Raw genomic sequence first — 22,679 nt, forward strand, 5'->3', positions numbered from 1 at the left:
CAAATACAGGCCTAGAATACACACAGGCCACGGCCTCTGTATGAGTCTTGGCCTTGGTGCCCTTCCAAAGTTCCCCATTGACTATACGATTTTCGAATGGAAGTGCCCTTTGCAAAATGGTCTTGCCTTTTCAACATGTTCCTAAATGAAGTTTCAGGGCTGCAAATAGCTCCACTTTGATAAAGGGTCATCCTATGTTACAAACGATTGTATTCAATTAGGTCTGGAATGTATTCCATGGACCAGATTTTAGGACATGCTTATTTAGGCCCAATTCTGCGCTGAAGTCCCCATTCTGCGCTTACGTGCAAGCGACGAATTTCTGTGCTAGCTGTGTAAGCGAGGAAAGCCTAGTAACGTAGAGTGACACGTGCACAAAGCAAAAGTTTTCACTGACTTACTCAGTCCATTTCATGTTATGAGCAAGGTGATTCTAAAAATCGTTCACAAATTTAACGCATCATCTGCCACTTTTGTTACACTGTTCTTTAATACTTCTCATTTGAAGTGCACGAGTTGTTATAACAGATAATAATACAAAACGAGCTGGTGCAATTATTCAGCATGGTACATACATGTATGCGACTAGGGCTTGATTTCAAAATAATTTTCAATTTGTTTTACCTTTGAAAAATGGTATGGAATGTTGGAACACAATTCTTGTTAACTTCTTTAAAGGGAAGGTACACGTTTTGGTAATTACTCAAAACAAATATTAACTTAAAAACTGACTCGGTAACAAGTATTGGAGAGCTGTTGATAGTATAAAACATTGTGAGAAACGACTCCCTCTGAAGTAACGTAGTTTTTGAGTAAGAGGTAATTTCTCACTAAAATAATAAAAGACTTCCAGCTAGAAGTCTTTTATTTCTTCGTCCAACAAGGGTGTTTTTTCTTTCATCATTTTCTCACAACTTCGATGACTGATTGAGCCCAAATTTTACATGCCTGTTATTTTATGCTTATGATGGGATACACCAAGTGAGAACACTGGTCTTTGACAATTACTAAACGTGTTCAATGCCCTTTTTTTTAACTAAACATTTGCCCTTTATGACAACCTCTTAAAATGTGTTATGGTTCAGTGGACCTTTGATTCTACAAAGCAATGAACTGCCCCCCCCCCCCCATTAAATAATCACCATTTTATAAATACTATGTATTATTAGTAATAATATACATGTAGACTTGTGGACAAGTCGTTAATGTTTCTCGCATTGATTGTCGAGTCGTGGTGGCTGCATAATACTTTCAGGTCTCCATGATTGAATACTGCTCTCAGGGAATCGCAGAGAGAGTTTGAATGCTATCACTTGTCCACAAGTCTAGTAATGACAATGCTAATAGACCACCAACAGGAACTAAAGTATATATCACTACCACTGTACAATGTAATAAATCCATTAAAGACATTTCATATTTGCTTTGACAAAAAATAAAGCTATTTTTAATTATAAACCCAATGTATGAAGATGGCTCATTATTGAGTGTTTTAGTTTTCCGATAACGGTGGATGATATTGTACAATTAGGAACAGTTTCTAGAAGGGCGGTGTTTCTTCCATACCAAAGATGTAAGGCTACACCCCCCCCATTTTTTAAATATATATATATAATAATAACAACATGAAGAATTTGTTTTAAAACAATTAATGTTAGTAGTAAAGTCCTCGGTTTTCTCTTCCATAATAAAAAAAGTTAAAGAATCAAATGGCAAAGGATCGTAATTACCGGTATTTGTTCTTAGTTATCAACCATACAAAGCCACCAGTCTTTCAATGTTCATTACTCTCGTGCCATAAACACTTGTGACCTTGAGCGTACAAGTAACAGGGTGCTAAGTTATATACCAAATTAAATACAGTTAGGTTGACATCATATATAGATGATACAACATAAAATATACATGTATACAAAAGACCACCAGCGTCCAAATTAGTCAAACACAAAGCGTGCATTGAGTCAATCTTGCATTTTGTACAGCTTCTACTACAAGTATATACAACTTGCGCCAATTTAAAATAACATGAGCCTTTCTCACTGAAAAAGCTATTCTTTACAGAGCGGCCAATATTTGCAGCTTGCAATCAGGAAGGTTTTGTTCAATAATCCGGGAGACATTTAGATTACATTCAATATACATGCATTGTAATAGGGAAAAAATTTCTCATAGATCTCTCGCACATGACATTACAAGACCCAAACAGCGCCCTCATTGAGGTCATTGAGGACATATCATTGGCTGAGAGTTGTGCGCAGCCACACGTTACTATTGTTTGACCTCGGCGATGGCGACCGAATGAAAGAGGTAGCTATACTTGATGTTATGTAGCACTTTGAGGTTGTAGGCATTCTCATTACGGAAAGCAGAAACTTTGCCAGGAAATGCAGAGTTAACAAACACGATCATTTTTATTATTCGTCATCATGTACATTAATAATAATAGTGGCTTCTTACACAGCGCGCGTATCTGTCACACTCGGTGACACTCGAAGTGCTATTTTCATGCAAGGTACGTACATGTGTGACTACATTTGAATTATGAGACCTACTCCTTTAACATAGCACCATGTAATGGTTTACAAGGTGCTGTAGCCCAATATGCTACCATTAAGGTGGATTACATACATTAATTCAGGCTATCATATCTACAGGCTACATTACTACATGTATATCAAATCTACGTTGCGTATATTTATAAAGATCTACGAGAGTGACCGTTAGAAAATGGTGTAAAAACAGGATGCGCTTAGATGACACCAATAGTCTGTGTGAAAAATGTCAACGTACTCGCACGGTGTTTTCTGCAACGTGCGTCAAACTGGTAGACTTACGTATGGATTTCCTTTGATAAATAACAGCAAAAATAGTTATCTTATGAACCTGTACTTTTTACAAATTTCAGGTATAGTGTAGAGATAATATTAGTAATGGTACAAAAAGAACCTGCTTATAATATGCTAAAACAGAAAAAAGTTTGTGGCGTCTAAAGTTGCGATACAAAGGAATTCCTAAGCAACGTATGCAAGTACGTCATTTTTACTTGGAACAAACAACTGTCCTGTGATGTCAAATATGCACACACATACTGTACGCGCACCGTTTTTTAATGGTCCCTAATGTCTTAATGCTACAACTGCGCCTTCCCCGCCCCGTTGGATGTATCTCCGAGGCGCTGTGACCAAAGCTTATTAGGTCATCATAGGGAGATGTTGCTGGGGTAGATGAGCTGGTAGGGGCATTGGTAGAGGAAGCGACACTTGGGGTGATTTACACAGGTTACATATCCAAGAACCTTAAGAGTAGGATCAAGAAAAACACAGATTTCAAGTATTAACATACACTTTTAATGCGCACATATCCTCCCTAGTGGGTGTTCAAGGCGCAGTAAAACCAAAAACAAAACAAAAGAAATCAGACACATTAAATAACAAAATAAAAAGATTTGGTTTTATGTTACAAAGAAAAGATCTAAGATTAAGTGGTAGAGAGTTTCAGATACGTGACATGTACAAATATCTGCTGGGAACAAACAACAATGTAAGGTTTGGAAAGGGCCCCAGCGGTCAATTTCACCAAACTCTTCCTAACTTAGGATTAATCTTAGGACTTAGGACGGGTTCAGTTCCGTATCCAAACACTCAGGACGCATTGAACCCATCCTTAGTTACGACGGGTTACTCGTCCTAACACGAGTTAGCATTAATCCTAGTGTTTTGTGAAATCGGCTGCAGGCCTCTTCCCTACCCTGGCCCAATCCTTGGCAATGCTAATGGCCCCTCCCCTTATATTTGGACTATTTGTATGCTTACCCTCTGGCGGTGCTGACATGGGTGGTTTAAGACAATACATGTGGTAACCACGATCACAGTCGTCACAGAATAAAAGCTGATCCTAAGGAAAAACAATCGGCAAAAGTCAAAAACACTTAACACAAAATAGTAACCTAGAATTTCACTTGTGTCTAAACTTTGGAATGGTTGTCAACACTGGAAAAATATACTTGGTGAATAATAACTTAGTAGTAACTTATTCATACATGTATAAAGAGCTAAATAAAATTTTGTTAAAATGTGCTTAACAATAAACTATTAATAAAAAATACAAGACAATAAATACACTATAAAAGTATACCCATACGCGCTATTACATAAATAAAAATAAATAAAGGAAACATCAATAAAGTTACATTAAAGATGAACAATTAAAATTACAGTTAAAATTACCACAATCAAAAGAAGATTAAAAAAACAATATATCAATATTATAAAAAGACAACACTCATCTTGAAAACAGATGAAAAAAACAAACCACAAAAATAACTCGCAAGGAGCTTAGAATGACCCATCATATCAAAATACAATAAAAGTAGAATAGAGATTACAATGGATGAATTTATCCTTCCTTAAAAAACCTGAAACTGCTTTGGTCTCGTCAGTCTATTGACCAAAGAAGCCTTTTAGAAAGTTAATAATAATAATTTATTGAATTTGTATTGCGCTCTATCCAGGACCAGCCTGATCGAGGGCGCATAACCAGTAAAAATACCATAAGAAAATTACACAGAAACAGTTTAAAGTCACCTGGAAGTGGTATTTTTTCAAAATAAAGCTTTTGTTACTAATATATGCGTTTTGATGAGTGGAATGTGAATAAACAGTTAACAATGCCGACCAGGTGTATTGCTGCTGAATGCAGAAAAAACTTTTTGAAATGTACCAACTCACGACTTGGACGAACATGTACTTTGCACGTGTGTTTACTATACGCTTTGCAGGCAAAGTCTGCCTCGATTGACGTCACAAAAGGGGTAGGCGGAGTCAGTCCCCCAAACAACTTTATATATTTTTTAAACATATAAATCGTGACAAACAATTACTTAAAAAATTGTTTTATTGTTCGTAAGCATATACTCTTATGTTTGAAAGGAAAAAAAATTCTATTTCCAGGTGACTTTAAGAAAAAGTACACCAGTAAAAAATATAAGCAAAATAGAAATCAGAGCCTTATTGACAAAAGGGTGCTTGAACACCATAATACAGTAAAACAAAACCAATGCAACTTAGGTACAATAAAGCTCACAATACACAATAAAATATGAAGCATAAAAACCGGCAGATACAAAGTTCACTGCACATCACTAAATGCTTTTCTTAAAAGATGTTTCCAGAGTAAAAATGGAAAGTTGATGACAGTCGACATTGTATTACTTACATCATTATCCGACGTACCACACAAGCCACATGACTTGCATTCAATACATTGCCAGCGGTAACTCTTCACTTTAGCCGTAATGTTCTCCGTGAATTGTAGACAAGAAGGATGGCCTGAGGTTTAGAGCAAAAAAGATTCCTCTCAATTTAATGATTGTTTTAATTCCCTTTTACAGGCATGATATTTGGTCCTTTTTATTTCATTTTATCAAGTAAAAGGGCCCATCATGGTGTAGGCTCTAACAGATTTTTAGGTTGTTCAATCAAAGATTTTCTGAATTTTTCCTGAGAGCAGAAAAATCGGATATCAGACTAAAGTAGGAAGAATGTCATGCCTGTTTTTAACTGACCCACCCTTTCAAAAGTACCGTATACACACTGATGATGACCACTTATATTGATTCTGTATTTTCAATGTAATCACTATGAAACTCCCTGCCAGGTGCATGTTTCCCTCCATCCTAAAATCTAGACTGTTTTAAGAGGAATATATCAATTCCTGCCTTCAGCTCCACTGTGTTATTTTCATCTTAAATATTGTATCATAAGCAAAATGTAACTCTTCCTCAAATCAAAATTCTATCCATTCATCAAGGTGCACAATACAAGCAGAACATACTTACAAGAAAAATAACATGCTCTCATTCTTCTTCTTTTCCACAAAATACTTTAAAGCCATGCTGCACTTCTTAAAAATATACCCTCTCCAATTCACTAGAGTCCACAAGATCAGATAGAATTATGTTAAAGGCACTGGACACTATTGGTAATTGTCAAAGACTAGTCTTCACAGTTGGTGTATCTCAACATATGCATATAATAACAAACCTGTGAAAAGTTGAGCTCAATCGGTCGTCGAAGTTGCGAGATAATAATGAAAGAAAAAACACCCTTGTGACACAAAGTTGTGCACTTTCAGATGCTTGATTTTGAGACCTCTATTTCAAAATCAAATTCGTGGAAAATTGCTTCTTTCTCGAAAACTACATTACTTCAGAGGGAGCCGTTTCTCACAATGTTTTATACCATCAACCTCTCCCCATTACTCGTAACCAAGAAAGGTTTTAACCTAATAATTGTTTCGAGTAACTACCAATAGTGTCCACTGCCTTTAAACAATGAACCGATACTGCGCAACAACATAGCTGAGCTCATCATCAATAACAGCCAATACTGTTCTCGATGAGAATAGATAATTCTTTAATGGTTTGTCTGGGTTCACATTGCATGGTTTGTTCTGAATATGCAACACCGAAAACATCAAACCCCAACAACCAGTATAACAAGTTTAGACGATTTTTGTTTAGGGTAGTTGTAATCTTTTGAGATACTTGCCTGCAGAAACTAGCTTTTAGTTCAACTCAATGTAAACAAGCCCCAATAAGCCTATTGTTATTAATCAGGCCGTATCAGAATTAGCAGCTACGACCATGGCTAAGGGTGTTGTTAAGGAAGTCTTTTACTTGAACGCACGACGACGCGGCAATCAAGCCATAGCTCTAGCCGAAGCTGCCAATTCAGACATGGCCTGGTACCCCTCGAGTACACACCTGAACGTCCACAATCAGCGCAGGATACCAGCTGCTCCTGAGTACCTTCCTTGTTTCTATAGGTATCACCCAGACAGAAGTCGCAATAGTTATTAGGCTCTGCGATGCCTTTGATCATTTTCTTCTTGGCTGAAAATACACAATGGATAACATAAACAAAACAATTTCAATGCTAAATTGGGGATCCCTATCTTTAAAAACAAAAAGAAACCTCAAACAAAAAGAAACAATAAACATAGTAACAAACGTAACATTACAAAAAAAAGGGGGGAAAAACGCAAAACATACAGACTACAAACAATACAAACTACATACAGGCTATATTAACTAATTTCTGAAAATCCGAAAAGTTTTTCGAAAACTCCTTTTCATCGGACTAACATTTATTTAATTCAAAGACAGTGTTGTTAATTTTGTTTTTTTCTCAGAAAGAAAAGCTGACTTTATGAGGTAAACGTTTTTAAATTTAAAAATTACTTCCTTACATTTGAGATGAATTCAACGCAAATTCCTCAACAACACCAACAGTGGAAAAAGAGGACCATTATCTTCCATTTCAGAATTCAATATATGTTGATATTTCTCTTAAATTTGGTAGAAGTTAAACATCATGCACTGTTTGTGAATACGTATTTGTGGATTATGGACAGACAGTTGGGTGAATTAAGTGGGGAATGTGGTTGTGTAATGTTAGTGCGGTAATATAATCGGGTGGATAAATGGTTAGGACAAATAGGTAGACAATAAATGTACAACATTGTGGAAAGGAGCAGACAAACCCCAGGTAGTAACAGGAAACATTTACATTCAGTTGGACTACACGGGGAGCCATTACAAAAATGCCTTAACATCATTCATCATTTTTTTTACACTTATGTTACACTTATATAAAACGTACTAAGCATATATCTCACAGCATTTGCTTCTTGTTTGAAATTTAAATATTTGACTGGAAAATCATGGTTATCCACCATTTTCAACTGTAAAGCGTTGCACCCTAAAAACAATAACTCAGACTGGAGAGCAACACACAGATATTCACAGGGGTACATTTTGGCATATATTGACCCACCGATTCACCTGAAATCATCATCATCACAATAATCTTGGTTGCACCATTTTGGGAGTTTACATGTAAGTCCCTCTAAGCTATACAGTGTAGTGCACTTTTAGGGCGGCACTGCAGTTACATGCCTACCACAATTGATAGGAGCAATTTTGACTCCCAAAATGGCAGACAGTAGCCCCGTTAAATTGTACAAAAACAATCAACATTGTCAGTGTGTTGATTAAATGGCAATGAACTTTTAAAAAACTAGTGACTTCAGTTATTTGGCATGAAGGTGATGGTCAGTCGATTATCAATATATATTTGCTTTGCAGTAACACCATGTGTATATAATAGATGTTAAATTTGCATCGGGGATAAAGAATATTAATTTTGGTTTTTACCCATACACCGATGTGTGTTAGCACTGTATACTCAGTACTTTCCCCGAGTCCTGTGAAAAAATATCACATGCATGTTGCTCGGGTGGGATTCGAACCCACGACCATTGCAATTCTAGAGCAGTGTCTTACCAACTAGACTACCGAGGTTGCCCGGCAGCTAGAGGCAGTTCGAATCCTATGTTTAGGCAGCGTGTGTATATCTACTTGCCAGATAGATGTTCTTTTGAGAACTTGTCTTTCTTTAGATTCTACTAACTGCTTGTTACCTTCTACTACAAGGGCAGAAGGTAGAAAACCAAGGGGACTTCTCTTTTTTAAATTTCATTTTGATATTGGAGCATCAAAAAAGCAATAAGCAACTTTCTAGAAATTATACGTTAAGATCTTTCTGGAAATCACTTGTCCAATAAAAGTTCACCACCAACTTCATTTATCTTTCTTTGGAGACAGTATACCTTCATTTTCAAATTCAATAAACCATTGAATTTCATTTTTTAGGGGTTGCACACCCCGTTTCGGCACAATATTCAAAAACTTTCATGCATGCGTTGAACAAACCTGTCACATGACTTTGCTGCATTTTGATCGGTGCGATCTGTGAATCGCTTGCCTTTAGCGCCATGCAAAACAAAAAAAAGCTTAAAAGTCTCTGGTTTTCATTGGGGGGGGGGGGAACTAACTCTAAAATGTGATGCATTGGTGTGGTTAAGTTCTACAAAAGCCAACAGTTTTATGCAATATGGGAAAACCTGAATTTTGTCCTTGCAAGTCATAGAAAAGTCATGTAACTTTATTTTAAGATGTCCGTGGGGACAACTTACACTTTTTATTCTTCTGAACACTGAAACAACTTGTCCGAAGATGATATTTCCACATCAGCCTAAAGGGCCAGTCAAACGGCAGCGATAACGAAAATGAAAACGATTACGTTAACAAGGCACGCCCTCGATTGGTGGAATAAGTGTGTGCGTACTCTGCAAGGAGCGATTCAATCAAAAGAATGCTTTCTCTTTGCGTTGTGATCGTTATCGTTTTCGTTATCGCTGCAGTGTAACTTGCCCTTTTCACTGATATTGAATCAATAACTTGATTTGGCTTCATTTTGCTTTTTATGTAGAACCATGTATGAATAAATGAGCATAAATGAGATAGTCAACTAGTTTTGACTTGGGTCTTTACCAGTTCAATTTTTTCTTTTTTAAACATGAATGGATGAGTCTGAAAAAAAAACAAAAAAAACAATGGAGTGGGATAAACAGCTGACATGCTTAGGCACAAGAAACCAGAGACTTTTTATTGCTGGCCTCCAAATACATAAACCAATCTTAGTCACATGATCAGCTCTCTCCCAATCAGAATGCCTTCTTTAGGAGCAATGACTTACGGTATACCAACATGTACACATTCCTTTTGGCAACGATAATTTAACGATAACAATGTTGATTACTTTTATTTTGTGTTGCTTTTGCCCTCCAGTCACATGATCCCATTCCAAGATGGCGGACAACCTGACTTTCCCCTAAAGCCATAGAACTTCCAAAGTCTGAATCAAAACAGAAGTAAATGTCAATACAATCTGAAAAGTTCGCTCTCTGAAGCAAAAAGCCATTTAACATTCGATCAAAAACACTTAGTATTTTTCAAATGTATGAATGGAGAAAAACAATTTGGGTTATTTTGCATTTAAGTTGAAAATGCACACCAGGCATTCGCAGAAATGGCATATTAAATTGGTTAATTAAGAACATACACTGTACATGTATAAAGAGGTCCAGGTTTTACATCTGCAGGTCAAAATGTTAGACTTCTACGCTATGTTTCAGTATGAGACCTGTCCTGTATTTCACAGTCTATGACCTTTTTCCTTCACTCAAGGACCATTTTAAAGGAGCATTACAAAATTGGTTTTGCTAGCAAAAAAGTTGCTGGCAGTGTAAGCACTTCATGTGATCCACCATATACATAAACTGACAAACATGTAAACGTTCGAGATCGGTCGGCCATTTGGGTCACGACTGTAACGTTCCTTTTAGTATGTTTAGTATAGGACCTGTAGTTTCAAGTCTAGGTCCTATTCGTCACAGTATTTGTAGGTCTAAAAAATAGAACCCGTAAGGTCCATGTCTTGGACCCTCTTATATCAAACTATCAGACTCATGGACTGTATGGCACCTACCACTGGTCTCGACTACCCTGCCACATAGACCTTATCGCAAATACTTTTTTTCAAGTGAACCATTTTTCGTGGATTCACGCACGTTAGGCGTGAATCAAATTTGATCGCTAGCTAGACCAGCATGCACCCCATTTAACAGTTAGCACTTGCACAATGGGTATTTGCGAAAAAATCTATGGCAGGAGAAGAACACTCCATCGCTGTTTGATGTTCCAAAGCGTGGATCAAGTTTGATCACTAGCTAGACCATAGCTAGACCAGCATGCACCCCGTTTAACAGTTTGCGCTTGCGCAATGGGTATTTGCGAAAAAATCTATGGCAGGAGAAGAACACTCCATGGCTGTTTGATGATCCAAAGCTGGAGGTTGAACTTCTAAACAAATCTTAATCACGCATTAAGGGACTAAAAATCACATGTGTTTTCCCACTACTTAGTTCCATTCAGTAATTAGTTTGAAAGCAAAGTCGAGTGAATTTTGGCTGAATATTGAAACATTTAGCTCTTTTCTTTAAGAACCTCCATTGCAGTTATTGGAATATTGTCCTTGAATAAAATTGTTTCAACTGACACCACTCATTTGCAATTACACAACTCAAGGATTATCACTTACAAATCAAGCTTGGAATTAAACAGAAACCACAAAGGCCCTGGCTGCTGTTACCTTGGCCTTGGTGCCCCTTAAGAAATTTCCCCTGGGCTTTAAGATTTTCCACTGGAAAACCCCAAACGAAAATGGCCATGCCCTCTCAAGGTGAGTTTCCAGGCCTGACAAAAATGTAGTTATTAACACGTAGTTATTAACACGTAGTTATTAACACGTAGTTATTAACACGTAGTTATTAACACGTATGTGCAATGTACAAATATCCATTTACGACAGCAGTGTGACATTGAGTGAACTTAAGGTGTCACAAGGAACAATGCAAATAATGTGCAGATACAGTTGAGCAGCAGACCTAAGTGTGTGAAACAGTGTGAAAGTTACACTTTTGCATGCAGGACTATCAAATCCAACACAAAATAATCACCTGCAAGTCTAAAAATAAACCCCACATATTTTCAAATGTGTAGGCCTACGCTGAGGAAAAAACTTTTGCATTAACCAAAATATGAAGATGTGGTGTTTGAATTTGATAATGAACAGATGACTGTTCTCCAAAAGGAAACAAATCAAATCGTTCTGTCTACACTGAAAGTAAGCAACTGAAGAAAAGAACAACAAAACTTAAACCTTTTCTTTGAAGAAAAAAAAGGGAGATGAGGTACCTGAAAAGTTTTATGGAGTAAAGAAATTCTCGCAAAATGCAGCAAATGTTGTAAATAGATTGAAGCGGTGGTATTATTATTTGCATAAATGAATATTAATTAAGGAGAAAAGATCACCCTGAGCATAAGGAGTGGAAGTTGAGGTCCTTGCTACCAGAGGTCAATGGTCATGTTTGGTGAGCTGAATGAGCGAGTAGCACTGCCATTACCATGTTGATTTACAGTTGGTTGTGGAAATGTTCAAGAATTAACAGAAATTTTACGATCGTCCAGCACATGATAGCTCCCAACAACCGACATGTTAGCATCTATGATTTACCCCATTAAGCAAATTTGAAAGTTTTATCAATTACCGGTAGTTGCATAAGAATCTGAAATGATTTCAGAGGATACAGGGCAGGAAAGGCTTACCCATTATAAATGAACAAAATTCAAATAACTGTTGTGATGCACTGTTGACTCCTTTCCAACAACGCTAACAAAATGCCACCTTTTAAAGATACTGGACACTATTGGTATTTGTCAAAGACTAGTCTTCACAGTTGGTTTATCTCAACATATGCAAAAAATAACAAACATGTGAAAATTTGAGCTCAATCGGTCGTCGAATTTAATGAAAGAAAAAACACTAAATGTGAGGTCTTGAAATCAAATTCGTGGAAAATTACTTCTTTCTCGAAAACTACGTCACTTCAGAGGGAGCTGTTTCTCACAATGTTTTATACTATCAACCTCTCCCCATTACTCGTTATCAAGAAAGGTTTTATGATAATAATTATTTTGAGTAATTACCAATAGTGCCCACTGCCTTAAACAGAGGTAGAATTTATGTTGAGCAGAAAAACAGAACACCACTGCCTGTACACACAGGCAAGTCACTGACGACAATCACCCCCTCCCCCAAACGGGGGAAAACCTTTCATTCAACTAAATAAAATAAAATAAAACATTAATGACAAATACAAATATGTCCCCTGGTTGTAGACATTTTTACAAAAAAAATTATGTTTCAGTCTTTACTTTCAGTATTAAAGTCACCTGGAAGTGGTATTTTTTCAAAATAAAGCTTTTGTCACTAATATATGTGTTTTGATGAGTGGACTGTGAATAAACAGTTAACTAAGGTTTTAAAAAAATCAGTTCTTATGTTATTTACAAATTTAAGAGTAGACCCCGACCCGAGAGGGTGCTGTTCGTGACGTCAATCGAGGCAGACTTTGCCTGTAATGCATAGAGTAAACACAATTGCAAAGTACATGAGTCGTGAGTTTGTACGTTTCAAAAAAATATGCCGACCAGGTGTATTGCTGCTGAATGCAGAAAAACACTTTTTGAAACGTACCAACTCACGACTTGGACGTACATGTACTTTGCACGTGTGTTTACTATAGACGATGTGACCTCTGACGTCACACGAATACCATAACATGATTCGCGCGCATACCGCCGGGCAAAACCTTTGTGTTTTGGCAGCCAGCTAGAAAGTGTACGTAATCTTACTATGACTACGCAACTCAGTGCCCGGCGAAACATGATGTGTATAGTGTTTTGTCAACAGAGGGCGGTTTGAATGTAAACATAGGTCACATCGTCTATACGAATTGCAGGCAATGTCTGCCTCGATTGACGTCACAAAAGGGGTAGGCGGAGTCAGCCTCCCAAACAACTTTATATATTTTTTAAACATATAAATCGTGACAAACAATTACTAAAAACATTGTTTTATTGTTCGCAAGCATATACTCTTATGTTTGATAGAAAAAATAAATTCTATTTCCAGGTGACTTTAATGTTAGACTGATTATAAGATTTCATTACCATGCAAGTCTTTGTTTATAAATGATTGGCTACCCGACTTTACCAAGGCCCTTTTGTGTAGCTCCAAGTGCATGCATAGTGACATGCAGTTAACTTCCTCACTATCAGACTAACATTAACAGCATATACATAAAACCTTTTGTACTAATACAAAAAAAGGAATGGTACAGAATTGAAAGAAGTTTGCCTCAGATGCAAGGGTTGTCTCAGAACACGGAAACTAAATTAAATGCTAAATTCAATTTGGGAATTTGTGACACATTTATGAGCATCTTTAATAATGAAGGCGAAGTAATTATACCAAAGCGGTGCTTCCTTTTTCCTAAAATAAAGTTTTGTTAAGAAGACAAAACTATTGCCAAAATGAGACACACATGTAGAATATTTTGTCCTGCCAGGTCTGGGTCTCTCTATTTTAGGTGCTGAGGTAGAAGCCCCCCCTGGGTGTAATTGCAAGCAGATTGTTTACGTCATCACAAATAACAAACAGCATCAAAACACAGCTTCTTTGATTCTTTCCCTCAGTAGTTTCTAGATTCAAAGTAAAACAAGTCCTGAAATCTAGTCCTGAAATCTGGACCTATTAAAGGATTTGTGTACCTTTTCAAAATGTCAATAGATTTACATTAAACTTACAGGGTTTGAAGATAATGATAGTGGAAAGCTTCTCTTCAAATATTACTTACTGAGGTGCTGTAGTTTTTGAGAAATGAGTAAAACAATGTCATGAAAATACGTTTGTAAATGATTAAAATAATTTCTCATAAGACGAAAATTATTTTCATGACATTGTTTTACTCATTTCCCAAAAAATTACAGCACATCAGCACATAATATTTCCAGGGAAGCTTTCTACTATCATTATCTTCAAACTGTGTAAGTTTAGTGTAAATCTGTGGACATTGTGTTTTTGTCCTACAAAAATTACATAGACCCTTTAAAGTTGTTTCCATTATTAACATTTCTGTAACTTCCATTGTGTATAATGTGAATCCCACTTTTAGATGCCTGATCTGTCAATCTTGTGTGTGCCAACATACCTTGTCTAATAGAAACAGTTTGTTACGCAACTCATAAGGGGTATACAATGTTAACAAACCAAGGAAGTAACGCACAGTAAGCATGAAAAGCATGGCAGCTTCCAAGTGTTTGTGCCTGAAGGTGGGAGGGAGGCAGCCATGAATTTTCAATACACACTGCGCTCTACTTGCTTGGACTGTTTACATTGTGTATCCACATGAGCTACACAATTGAAATATTTGCAGCTGATATCAGAAATGTCTAGATTTTCAGACTTAGAGAGAATTATTTGAGAGGAGAGACCAACAACAATGAGTTAAGGTTGAATTGATGCCAATCAGTGATTAGATAGAATGAGTTACCATGGTTACTGTTAGTGCCAATGTGCAGCAGGAGATAATAATGGCTAGAGTTACCCATGCAGATATTAGTGATAGTCAACACAGTCAGCCGCCATCTTGAAAAACATGCCATTTTAAAGAACAAAGCAGCGTCCTCTGTGAGTGGTGGACAAATGACAAAGAATGCCACAAAACAATAGCTAAAGAGGTCAGTGACCCTCAATGATGCCCTAGCAATGTGCGCTTCCACCAATTAGTGTTAAAGATAGCTTCGTTCCGATACAAAATCTTCTGTGAATGGTGCGGGTGGCAGTGGAGGGGCGAAGACTTACGTGGATCCGTCAGTTGGAGAGGGGAGGGTTGGGACTGTTCGTCCGAGACAGCCTCTATCTCTTGGTGATAGTGACTCATATGATAATTCAAACCCGGTCGATTCTTGTACCGTTTGCCGCACACTAGCGTTAGAGAAGGGTAACAGTGTCAGATGATGGTTACCAACTAAACTGTGGACCTTGCTGTGATTGTGCTAATTATCGTCAAAGATGAACCTGTTTCTGCCAACTTTAATGCATTTCTTGTAATCACGTTGAGAATTCCCTCAAAGTGAATTAAATTCCAGCCTGTAAATACATGTATTAGGTTGTTTCCTCTGAGTGCTAGAAACACTTGAGTAATCCAATAGACCTTTATCATGGTGCAGCCATCTTGAATCTCTCCCATTGATATCAATGTTACCAAACCGGAGCTGGAAGAACAAAATTGTCTGGTTCCTATTTGCAAAATGACTAATAGCATCCATTATTGTTGTTCAACACGAGGAACATGACCAAGATGGAGGCAGCATAATAAAGGTTTATGCTCTCACACATTTCCTCAATTTCAATCTTTCTGAGATTATGATCAGTATCTTACTGTAATCACATTTATCTTATCTTATCTAATCTTATCTTTTCAATTGTTTTGGTTTTAGGCACTTGACACCTTCGGTAATTGTCAAAGACCACACATCTGTGAAAATGTGGGGTCATTTGGTCATCTTATTTGCAAAAAAAATAATGATGAAAAAGCATCCTTGTACAATTTGAGTACTTTCAGATGCATAAAAAAAGGCTTCAGACTTTAAGTCTTTCAATATTTGAGTGACAAATCACCTCTTTCTAAAAAAACTACATTACTTCAGAGGGAGCAGTTTCTCACAATGTTTTACTTAATTGATGAATTTAAAAATATACTTTTTTTTCTGAAGCTTTACTCAGAAGTTAGTTTTGTGATAACAAAGTGGTAAAAAAAATGTGCAAAATAGTGCCAAATATGAATTTAAAAAAAATGTTAATTGATAACGTCAAAAGTTAATGGTGGACGAAGCTTATACAAATTAAATAAATTTTCGTTTATAAGACTCAAATTTACAAAATGGATGAAACCTTTAAGGTATAACCATGTGACATTCCCACACTGGATGTAGTCTGAAGAGTTCAAATTGTGCATTCACTTGTGACCAAACAAGGCACTGTACAACCAGACATCGTTAATAAATTTAACTCCAGAATGGCTTTTAAAACCAATTCTTCCAGATTTATTAAAAAAGTAAAGCAGCTCAATCACAGAGGAAGGGCAAACACTACAGGTCTAGCAGTCAAGCCCAATTTTTAAAATTTGTTTGCATGACTTTCTTTGCATGTGAAGAATGTAGTCTAATGTTTCAGATAATAAATGTCCTAGAACGACTGAAGAAAATTATGCAAAAAAGGGCGTGTCTTTCTTGCAATGGTCTGAAAGAGTATAGCTGTAGGACTACTTGAGAACTAGCAAGTCTAAAATGAACTTGACCAAAGAACTATACTGTGTGTCCACTACTTTGAAACAGAATACATGTAGGCGATTCTAATGTTCTTGGAGGCAGTTACTTTTTCTGTAGGATTCTTCTAGATACAAATGTTGGTCGCAATCAGTCAATCTGCCCGATCGGCCAATTACATTGAACTATCAGTCGATCCAGCTGCAACAAGTTGAACCCCTCTCCTTTCTAATTCCCAACTCTTGAGGATTTCTTTTTTCCTTCTTGTAAGCGTGTGAGATGAATACAGAATCTGCCCAATGCCTAACATGATTGACTGATCGCACACATCAACTGACCGTGCCCAACATATACATGGGAATTAAACCCAGTTCATACTTCCTACGAATGCATCACATCTCTGTTTTCCCAGTAAATATTTCGCAGGAGTTGAGCACAACTCAACTGCTGTGAACTGCTCGTTGCGAAATTGCGACATCAACATCCAAATCGCATTCGCAGGAAGTATGAAATCGGGCGTCAGCCATTGAACCTAATGAAGATACAGGTTGGAACGGTGGATTGTTTTACCTTTACAGCCGAAGGGTTTCTCTTTTTCTTCTGCTTGTAGAATGGGCATGTCTGCGTCGATGGCTGGAGCTTTCTTCCTTCCGCCACCACGTCCCTGTGGGGGTAGGGGTAAAAGGGACATTGGGTCAATACTGATAAATGTAATGTTTCTGAAGACTAAAGAACTTATTATTTTACTTGAGATGGGCTCTAATAGACTGTGCAAGTCCTGCACGTTAAACAACATTTTAGAGAGAAACTACCCATCTACACGAGAAAAGGAAGATTACAAATGTATTATGTATTATGTATTATGTAAAGTTATGACCAGACAACTCCAGCTGTCTTGTGTATTTTTAATCTAATATTATTGTATATATATTTGGTTTGCTGTAACATCATGTGTGTATCTACTTGCCAGGTAGAGTTTGTTCTTAGAGAACTGTCTTGCTTTATTTAAATACCGCGGAGTAGATGTTCTGGGGTTCGGGAGACTTCTCAGTTCTGAAAAGAACTGTCCTGCTTTTTTAACTATTACCCGGTCGGATTGTATAGAAATTAGACTGGAACTACTACTTTAGCTTATAGGATCGTGATTAACTGTACTACTGCTGAGTCAGTTCTTAAATTGTTCTCAAAGTTTCGACAACTTGCTCTAGTCATCGTCAGGAGACTGAAGTGGTAAGAGAAGCCCACTCTTCTCTTACCTCTTCAGTCTCCTGGTGATGACTAGAGCAAACTAGTCGAAAAGTCAACCAAGGGGGAGTGGATCAAAAACATTATTTATGTTTAACTATGGGGCCATCATTGCTGAAATGCAAGCTCAGGCATGATGCAATGTTTCCAAACTGTTCTTTCACTGTGACTTCTGATACTCCTTATCATTAGCTGTGCCTCCGATCAATGCACAGTGGAAATTATTTTGATTTATTCCAGGGGGAAATCTGTGCTGGTCGGTTCAATGTATTTTGCTCAGAGCGCTGGGCAAAAATTGCAGGCCCGCCCAGCACCGCCCACCGTGGCTACAACACTGCCTCAGATACATTGACGTATTTGCCTATTTACCTTTCCTCTTCCCCTTCTCTTACGAGATGACACCTCAAAGTCTTCATCGCTTTCTGAGTCGGCCCTCTCGATCTCTCCTGCATCAGGGATGTCATCCACTGCCTCCATCTCTCTGAATAACTCCTCTTGGTCTTTATCCACCAAGTTTGTTGATGTCTCTGGATGATTGGAATCAGTCTCAGTGAAACCTGATATTTCCTGAATTGTGTCTATTCCATCTGAGGTGATAAGGAGACATTGCGTTCACAATAACAAAGGAACATGCGGTTTGTCACATGAAATTTATTTCAATTACATCTGATAATTATCATGGAAGTAATTTGATGTATACAGAGTTTTAACCAATAACACTTAAAAGCCACCAGGGCCCAAGTTCATAAAGCCGTTTAGCAGAAAACACTGTTAACCTGTTTTTGCCAAGCATTTATTTTCTCGACATAGCAAGTTTTTGTGCTTACAGGCTTTATGATGCCTTCAGGAATCCATCAGAAGCCTACAACTTCTCAACACTGGTTAACACCACCAATACCAGATGGCATTGATACATACATATGTACGTTATGCTACGAAATGAAGTGTGGACAAGACTGAATCTATGAAAATCAAGTACAGAACTTTGAGGCACTGCAAAAAAAAAAAATTCTTTTGTGTTGATTTAGAGCAATGTCAAACCCGTTATTCTTGTTGATACTTAAAGGCATAAAACTATTTCAAAGTTTTAAGGTTTGGGTGTTGGCAGACAATACTATGACATCCAATGAAGAGCGGACGGTTCTCAGCCATGGGTGTCTTGAGGGTTTCAGGTAGAAATGGCAGACTAAAAACTGCATGATTTATGATGATGATTTAAATTAAAAGGCACTGGAGACCCTATTGGTAATTACTCAAAATAAATGTTAGCATGAAAACTTACTCGATAACGAGCAACATTGTGAGAAATGGCTTCCTCTGAAGTATTGTAGTTTTTCAGAAAGAGGTAATTTCTCACTCAAATATTAAAGTCTTCAAGCCTGAAGCCTGTTATTAGGCATCTGAGAGCACACCAATTTGTTCAACAGGGGTGTTTTTTCTTTCACTATTCTCTTGAAACTTCGATGACCAATTGAGTAAAAAATTTTACAGATTTATTATTTTATGCATGTTTGGATACATCAAGTGAAAACACTGGTCGTTGACAATTATCAACGGTTTCCAGTGCCTTTAAAGACAGTGGACACTATTGGTAATTGTCAAATACTAGCCTTCACAGTTGGTGTATCTCAACATAAGCATAAAATAACTAACCTGTGAAAATTTGAGCTCAATCGGTTATCGAACTTGCGAGATAATAATGAAGGGAAAAAAACACCCTTGTCACACGAAATTGTGTGCGTTTAGATGGTTGATTTCGAGACCTCAAGTTCTAAATCTGAGGTCTCGAAATCAAATTCGTGGAAAATTACGTCTTTCTCTAAAACTATGGCACTTCAGAGGGAGCCGTTTCTCACAATGTTTTATACCATCAACCTCTCCCCATTACTCGTCACCAAGTAAGGTTTTATGCCAATAATTATTTTGAGTAATTACCAATAGTGTCCAGTGCCTTTAAGATGAACTGATAAAAATCTTACCATTAGAAGATTCACCTTGTTGAAGTTGAGCATACAAGTTGCTGGAGTCGACCAGCGGTGCATGCTGGGGTTTGCGTTTCTTACGCCATCGCCGTGATGGGTATGTGTATAACTGACCCTCCTCTAAGCCTGGCCCTCGATGGCGTTTCTGCATCCAAATGAAACAATTGTTCTGAGCGACGCCTGTCTGTGAGTCCAAGAAGGGAAGACGCATTCTTCTCTCAGCCACGAGGCGTGTGTTGAAGTGCGCTGCATTCTCCAATGCCTCACGGTAGAACTGCTCATAATCTCTGATGTTTATATAAAAAGCAAGTTAAAGAAATGGTTGTTAAGACATTTTAGCTCAGAAACTTTAGTATCCAACTTGAGTATAAATTGGGGGAAAAAGGTAGTGGCAAGAACAGAATCTTGCTTGAACAAAAAAATACAAAATAAATCATTCTACCTACCAAACCGAGCTTAAAGCATCACATTTGGATTGTACGAAAATATGGAATTGAAACTTTTAGAAAATTATCATTTACATTTCATATGCCAGGCCAGACACCAATAAAATTAGAAATTGGTTTATTCATTTTATTGCCACATTTTAAGAAAATTAAAAAAAAAGTTGTTAAATTTTGTATAAAAAAATGATTCTTGAACACTCAAAATTCTAAGAATAGATGAATGAAAGAAAAAAATCACAACCTCACACAGTTTTAATGTACAATCCATTCTTAAAATTTGTTTTGTTGCTGTATTTCTATTTATATGGTATTTTTCTCCGCCCTTTTTTCTATATTATAATAATTATTAATTGAATATTTGTAATATTTTTTACCGTCTATAAAAATCAACTTGGTCCCAGTCAACTCAGTCCCAAGTCAACTCGGTCCCAGCGTGTATTTTCAGCACTGTAGCACTGCAACATTTTAACACCCCTTTTACAGAATGGTTTAGCCCAACAACAAAATAATGTGTTTGCAAAGCGATGCGACAGGTTCAAAATATGAACCTGGGATTTCGCTCCGGGATCTGGTAAGTTTTTGTCCATTTTTCTTTGAAATATTTCCTAAATGGTGTTTTGAGTATTATGGCAGGCTGCATTAGACATTGCGGATTAAGTTCGTACCCTCAGAATTTGTGTCATGATTTTTGAAAGTGGTAAAAATGGGGCAAATCTGGTGACTAGCTGTCGAAATTGTATCCTCTGCTTACCAGTTTTTACGCTATTATGCCTTTTTCTTTGAATTGGGAAAAAAATAATGATGCCATATATCAACCAATGCCCTAATTATCTTCATTTGTTAATATGAAGTATGCAAACATTATTAAAACTTGATGGACATTGAAATGTTCACACCACACATCGATCTTCAATGACTTCAACTGGCCCCATTTGTTTCGAGTTTTTCCTGTTTTCACCGCAAACGAGAAAGTATGGTTTCCCGGTGAAGCCATACATGGAAGAAACATCTGCAGTGACTACAAGTGTTCTTTGAGACTCTATGTATGACTGTATAGCCAGCAGTTGCCTTCATTTTATTCAAAATATTTTGTTATTACATTTTTTAAATTACCATGGTAAAAATTTAAAACATAAAAAAATATATAAAAAGTGTGAATAATTACTGGCTTCCAAATCTGATTTTTATAAATTTTTTTTAGATGTTTTTTTCTTAATATTTATAATAAAGCGTATAAATAAACAGTGATAATTGAATCAACGAGCTGATGTTTAAATTTTAATATTAATAATAGTATTGATACCAGGGTTACAAAATGAAAATCTCCAAAAATATTAGAAAATGATATAAGGCACATGGCTTCTTTAAGCCTCGGTCTTTTTTTTCAAGAATGCTCAGCAAAACATTCAGTCACATGATTTTGATCATCATGAATTGTGAATTGAAATAGCGTTTGATGAAACTTTTTCGGTGGGCAAATATTTTTATATGGCCTCAACATTACGACATATTTTTGTACCTTGTAGAAATGCCTAAAATACCAAACTTTTTGCAATTACAAGTGCAAATGACTAGTGGAGCCTTACGTGTTTCTAAGTTTTGGTCAAGGGAGAGGAGACTCTTTGCTTGGCAAATAAAACCACACAATTTTTATCTAGGGACTGTTTACATCGCGCACAGAGAGGTAAAAGATTTGCCACGATTTTAGGGACACCTCGAAAACAGGACCTCCTACGATACGTGTTGGACCAGATCAACCGTTTCCGCTCGAAACAAACTTGTAACCCTCCGGCCTGGCGGCCGTCGGGAGGAGGGTTACGTTATCGCAACTATTAGGCCTAATAATTAAAAACAAAATAAAAACATTAAGGTTGGTTGAAAACAAAAAGTAAGTAAACTTACACGTACATTATATTATTAATAATATTATCACATAATAATAAACAATAAACACAGTTTACTACAGTCTACAGTACCAATAAAATACTTTTAAAAACACTATAATTAAGTATTAAGGTTGGTCGCCGCAGGACCGAGTTGACTTTGGTAGGTCTTTGGACCCGAGTTGACTCGGGACCGAGTTGGTCATGGGTTTTTGTTCAGTCAAAATCGTGAGTCGCACAAAAAATAAATACAAAAATATAGAAATGTTAATTTCCACAACGAGAGCCCTACCCCTTTTCCAAATTCACCGTCATTTACCGTAATGCAAATACAAAACCCAGTACAATTCAACAATTTATATTAGAAAAAATTTTGGGAAATATAAGAGGACGATATTTACCCATTTTTCCGTGTAAGCGACGTCATGTTCAACGCTGGATTTCTTTTGTCCAACTTATAATATTAGGGTAGTCGGGTAATTTGACG

The 22,679-nt window shown here is 36.9% G+C and overlaps 1 protein-coding gene across 4 annotated transcripts; it reads right to left on the reverse strand.

Moving 5' to 3' along the window:
* Positions 1 to 1,102: 1,102 nt before the first annotated feature.
* Positions 1,103 to 22,652, reverse strand: LOC117289848 (zinc finger protein DPF3-like). Of its 4 annotated transcripts, XM_033771045.1 has the most exons (10): positions 22,594 to 22,652; positions 19,861 to 20,150; positions 18,251 to 18,468; positions 17,207 to 17,300; positions 15,171 to 15,293; positions 9,663 to 9,758; positions 6,764 to 6,892; positions 5,215 to 5,327; positions 3,813 to 3,894; positions 1,103 to 3,295 (listed from the first exon to the last, which is right to left on the reverse strand). In XM_033771045.1, exons 1-10 carry the CDS (start codon positions 22,617 to 22,619, stop codon positions 3,192 to 3,194), a joined length of 1,275 nt encoding a protein of 424 aa, XP_033626936.1. In that variant the 5' UTR covers positions 22,620 to 22,652; the 3' UTR covers positions 1,103 to 3,191. The 4 variants fall into 4 exon arrangements, with proteins under 4 accessions (XP_033626936.1, XP_033626944.1, XP_033626937.1 ...); XM_033771053.1 differs by lacking the exon at positions 15,171 to 15,293; XM_033771046.1 differs by lacking the exon at positions 9,663 to 9,758.
* Between the last annotated feature and the right edge of the window lie 27 nt (positions 22,653 to 22,679).

The sequence above is a fragment of the Asterias rubens genome, chromosome 1 (genome assembly GCF_902459465.1).
Source record: "Asterias rubens chromosome 1, eAstRub1.3, whole genome shotgun sequence".
Lineage (NCBI taxonomy): Eukaryota > Metazoa > Echinodermata > Asteroidea > Forcipulatida > Asteriidae > Asterias > Asterias rubens.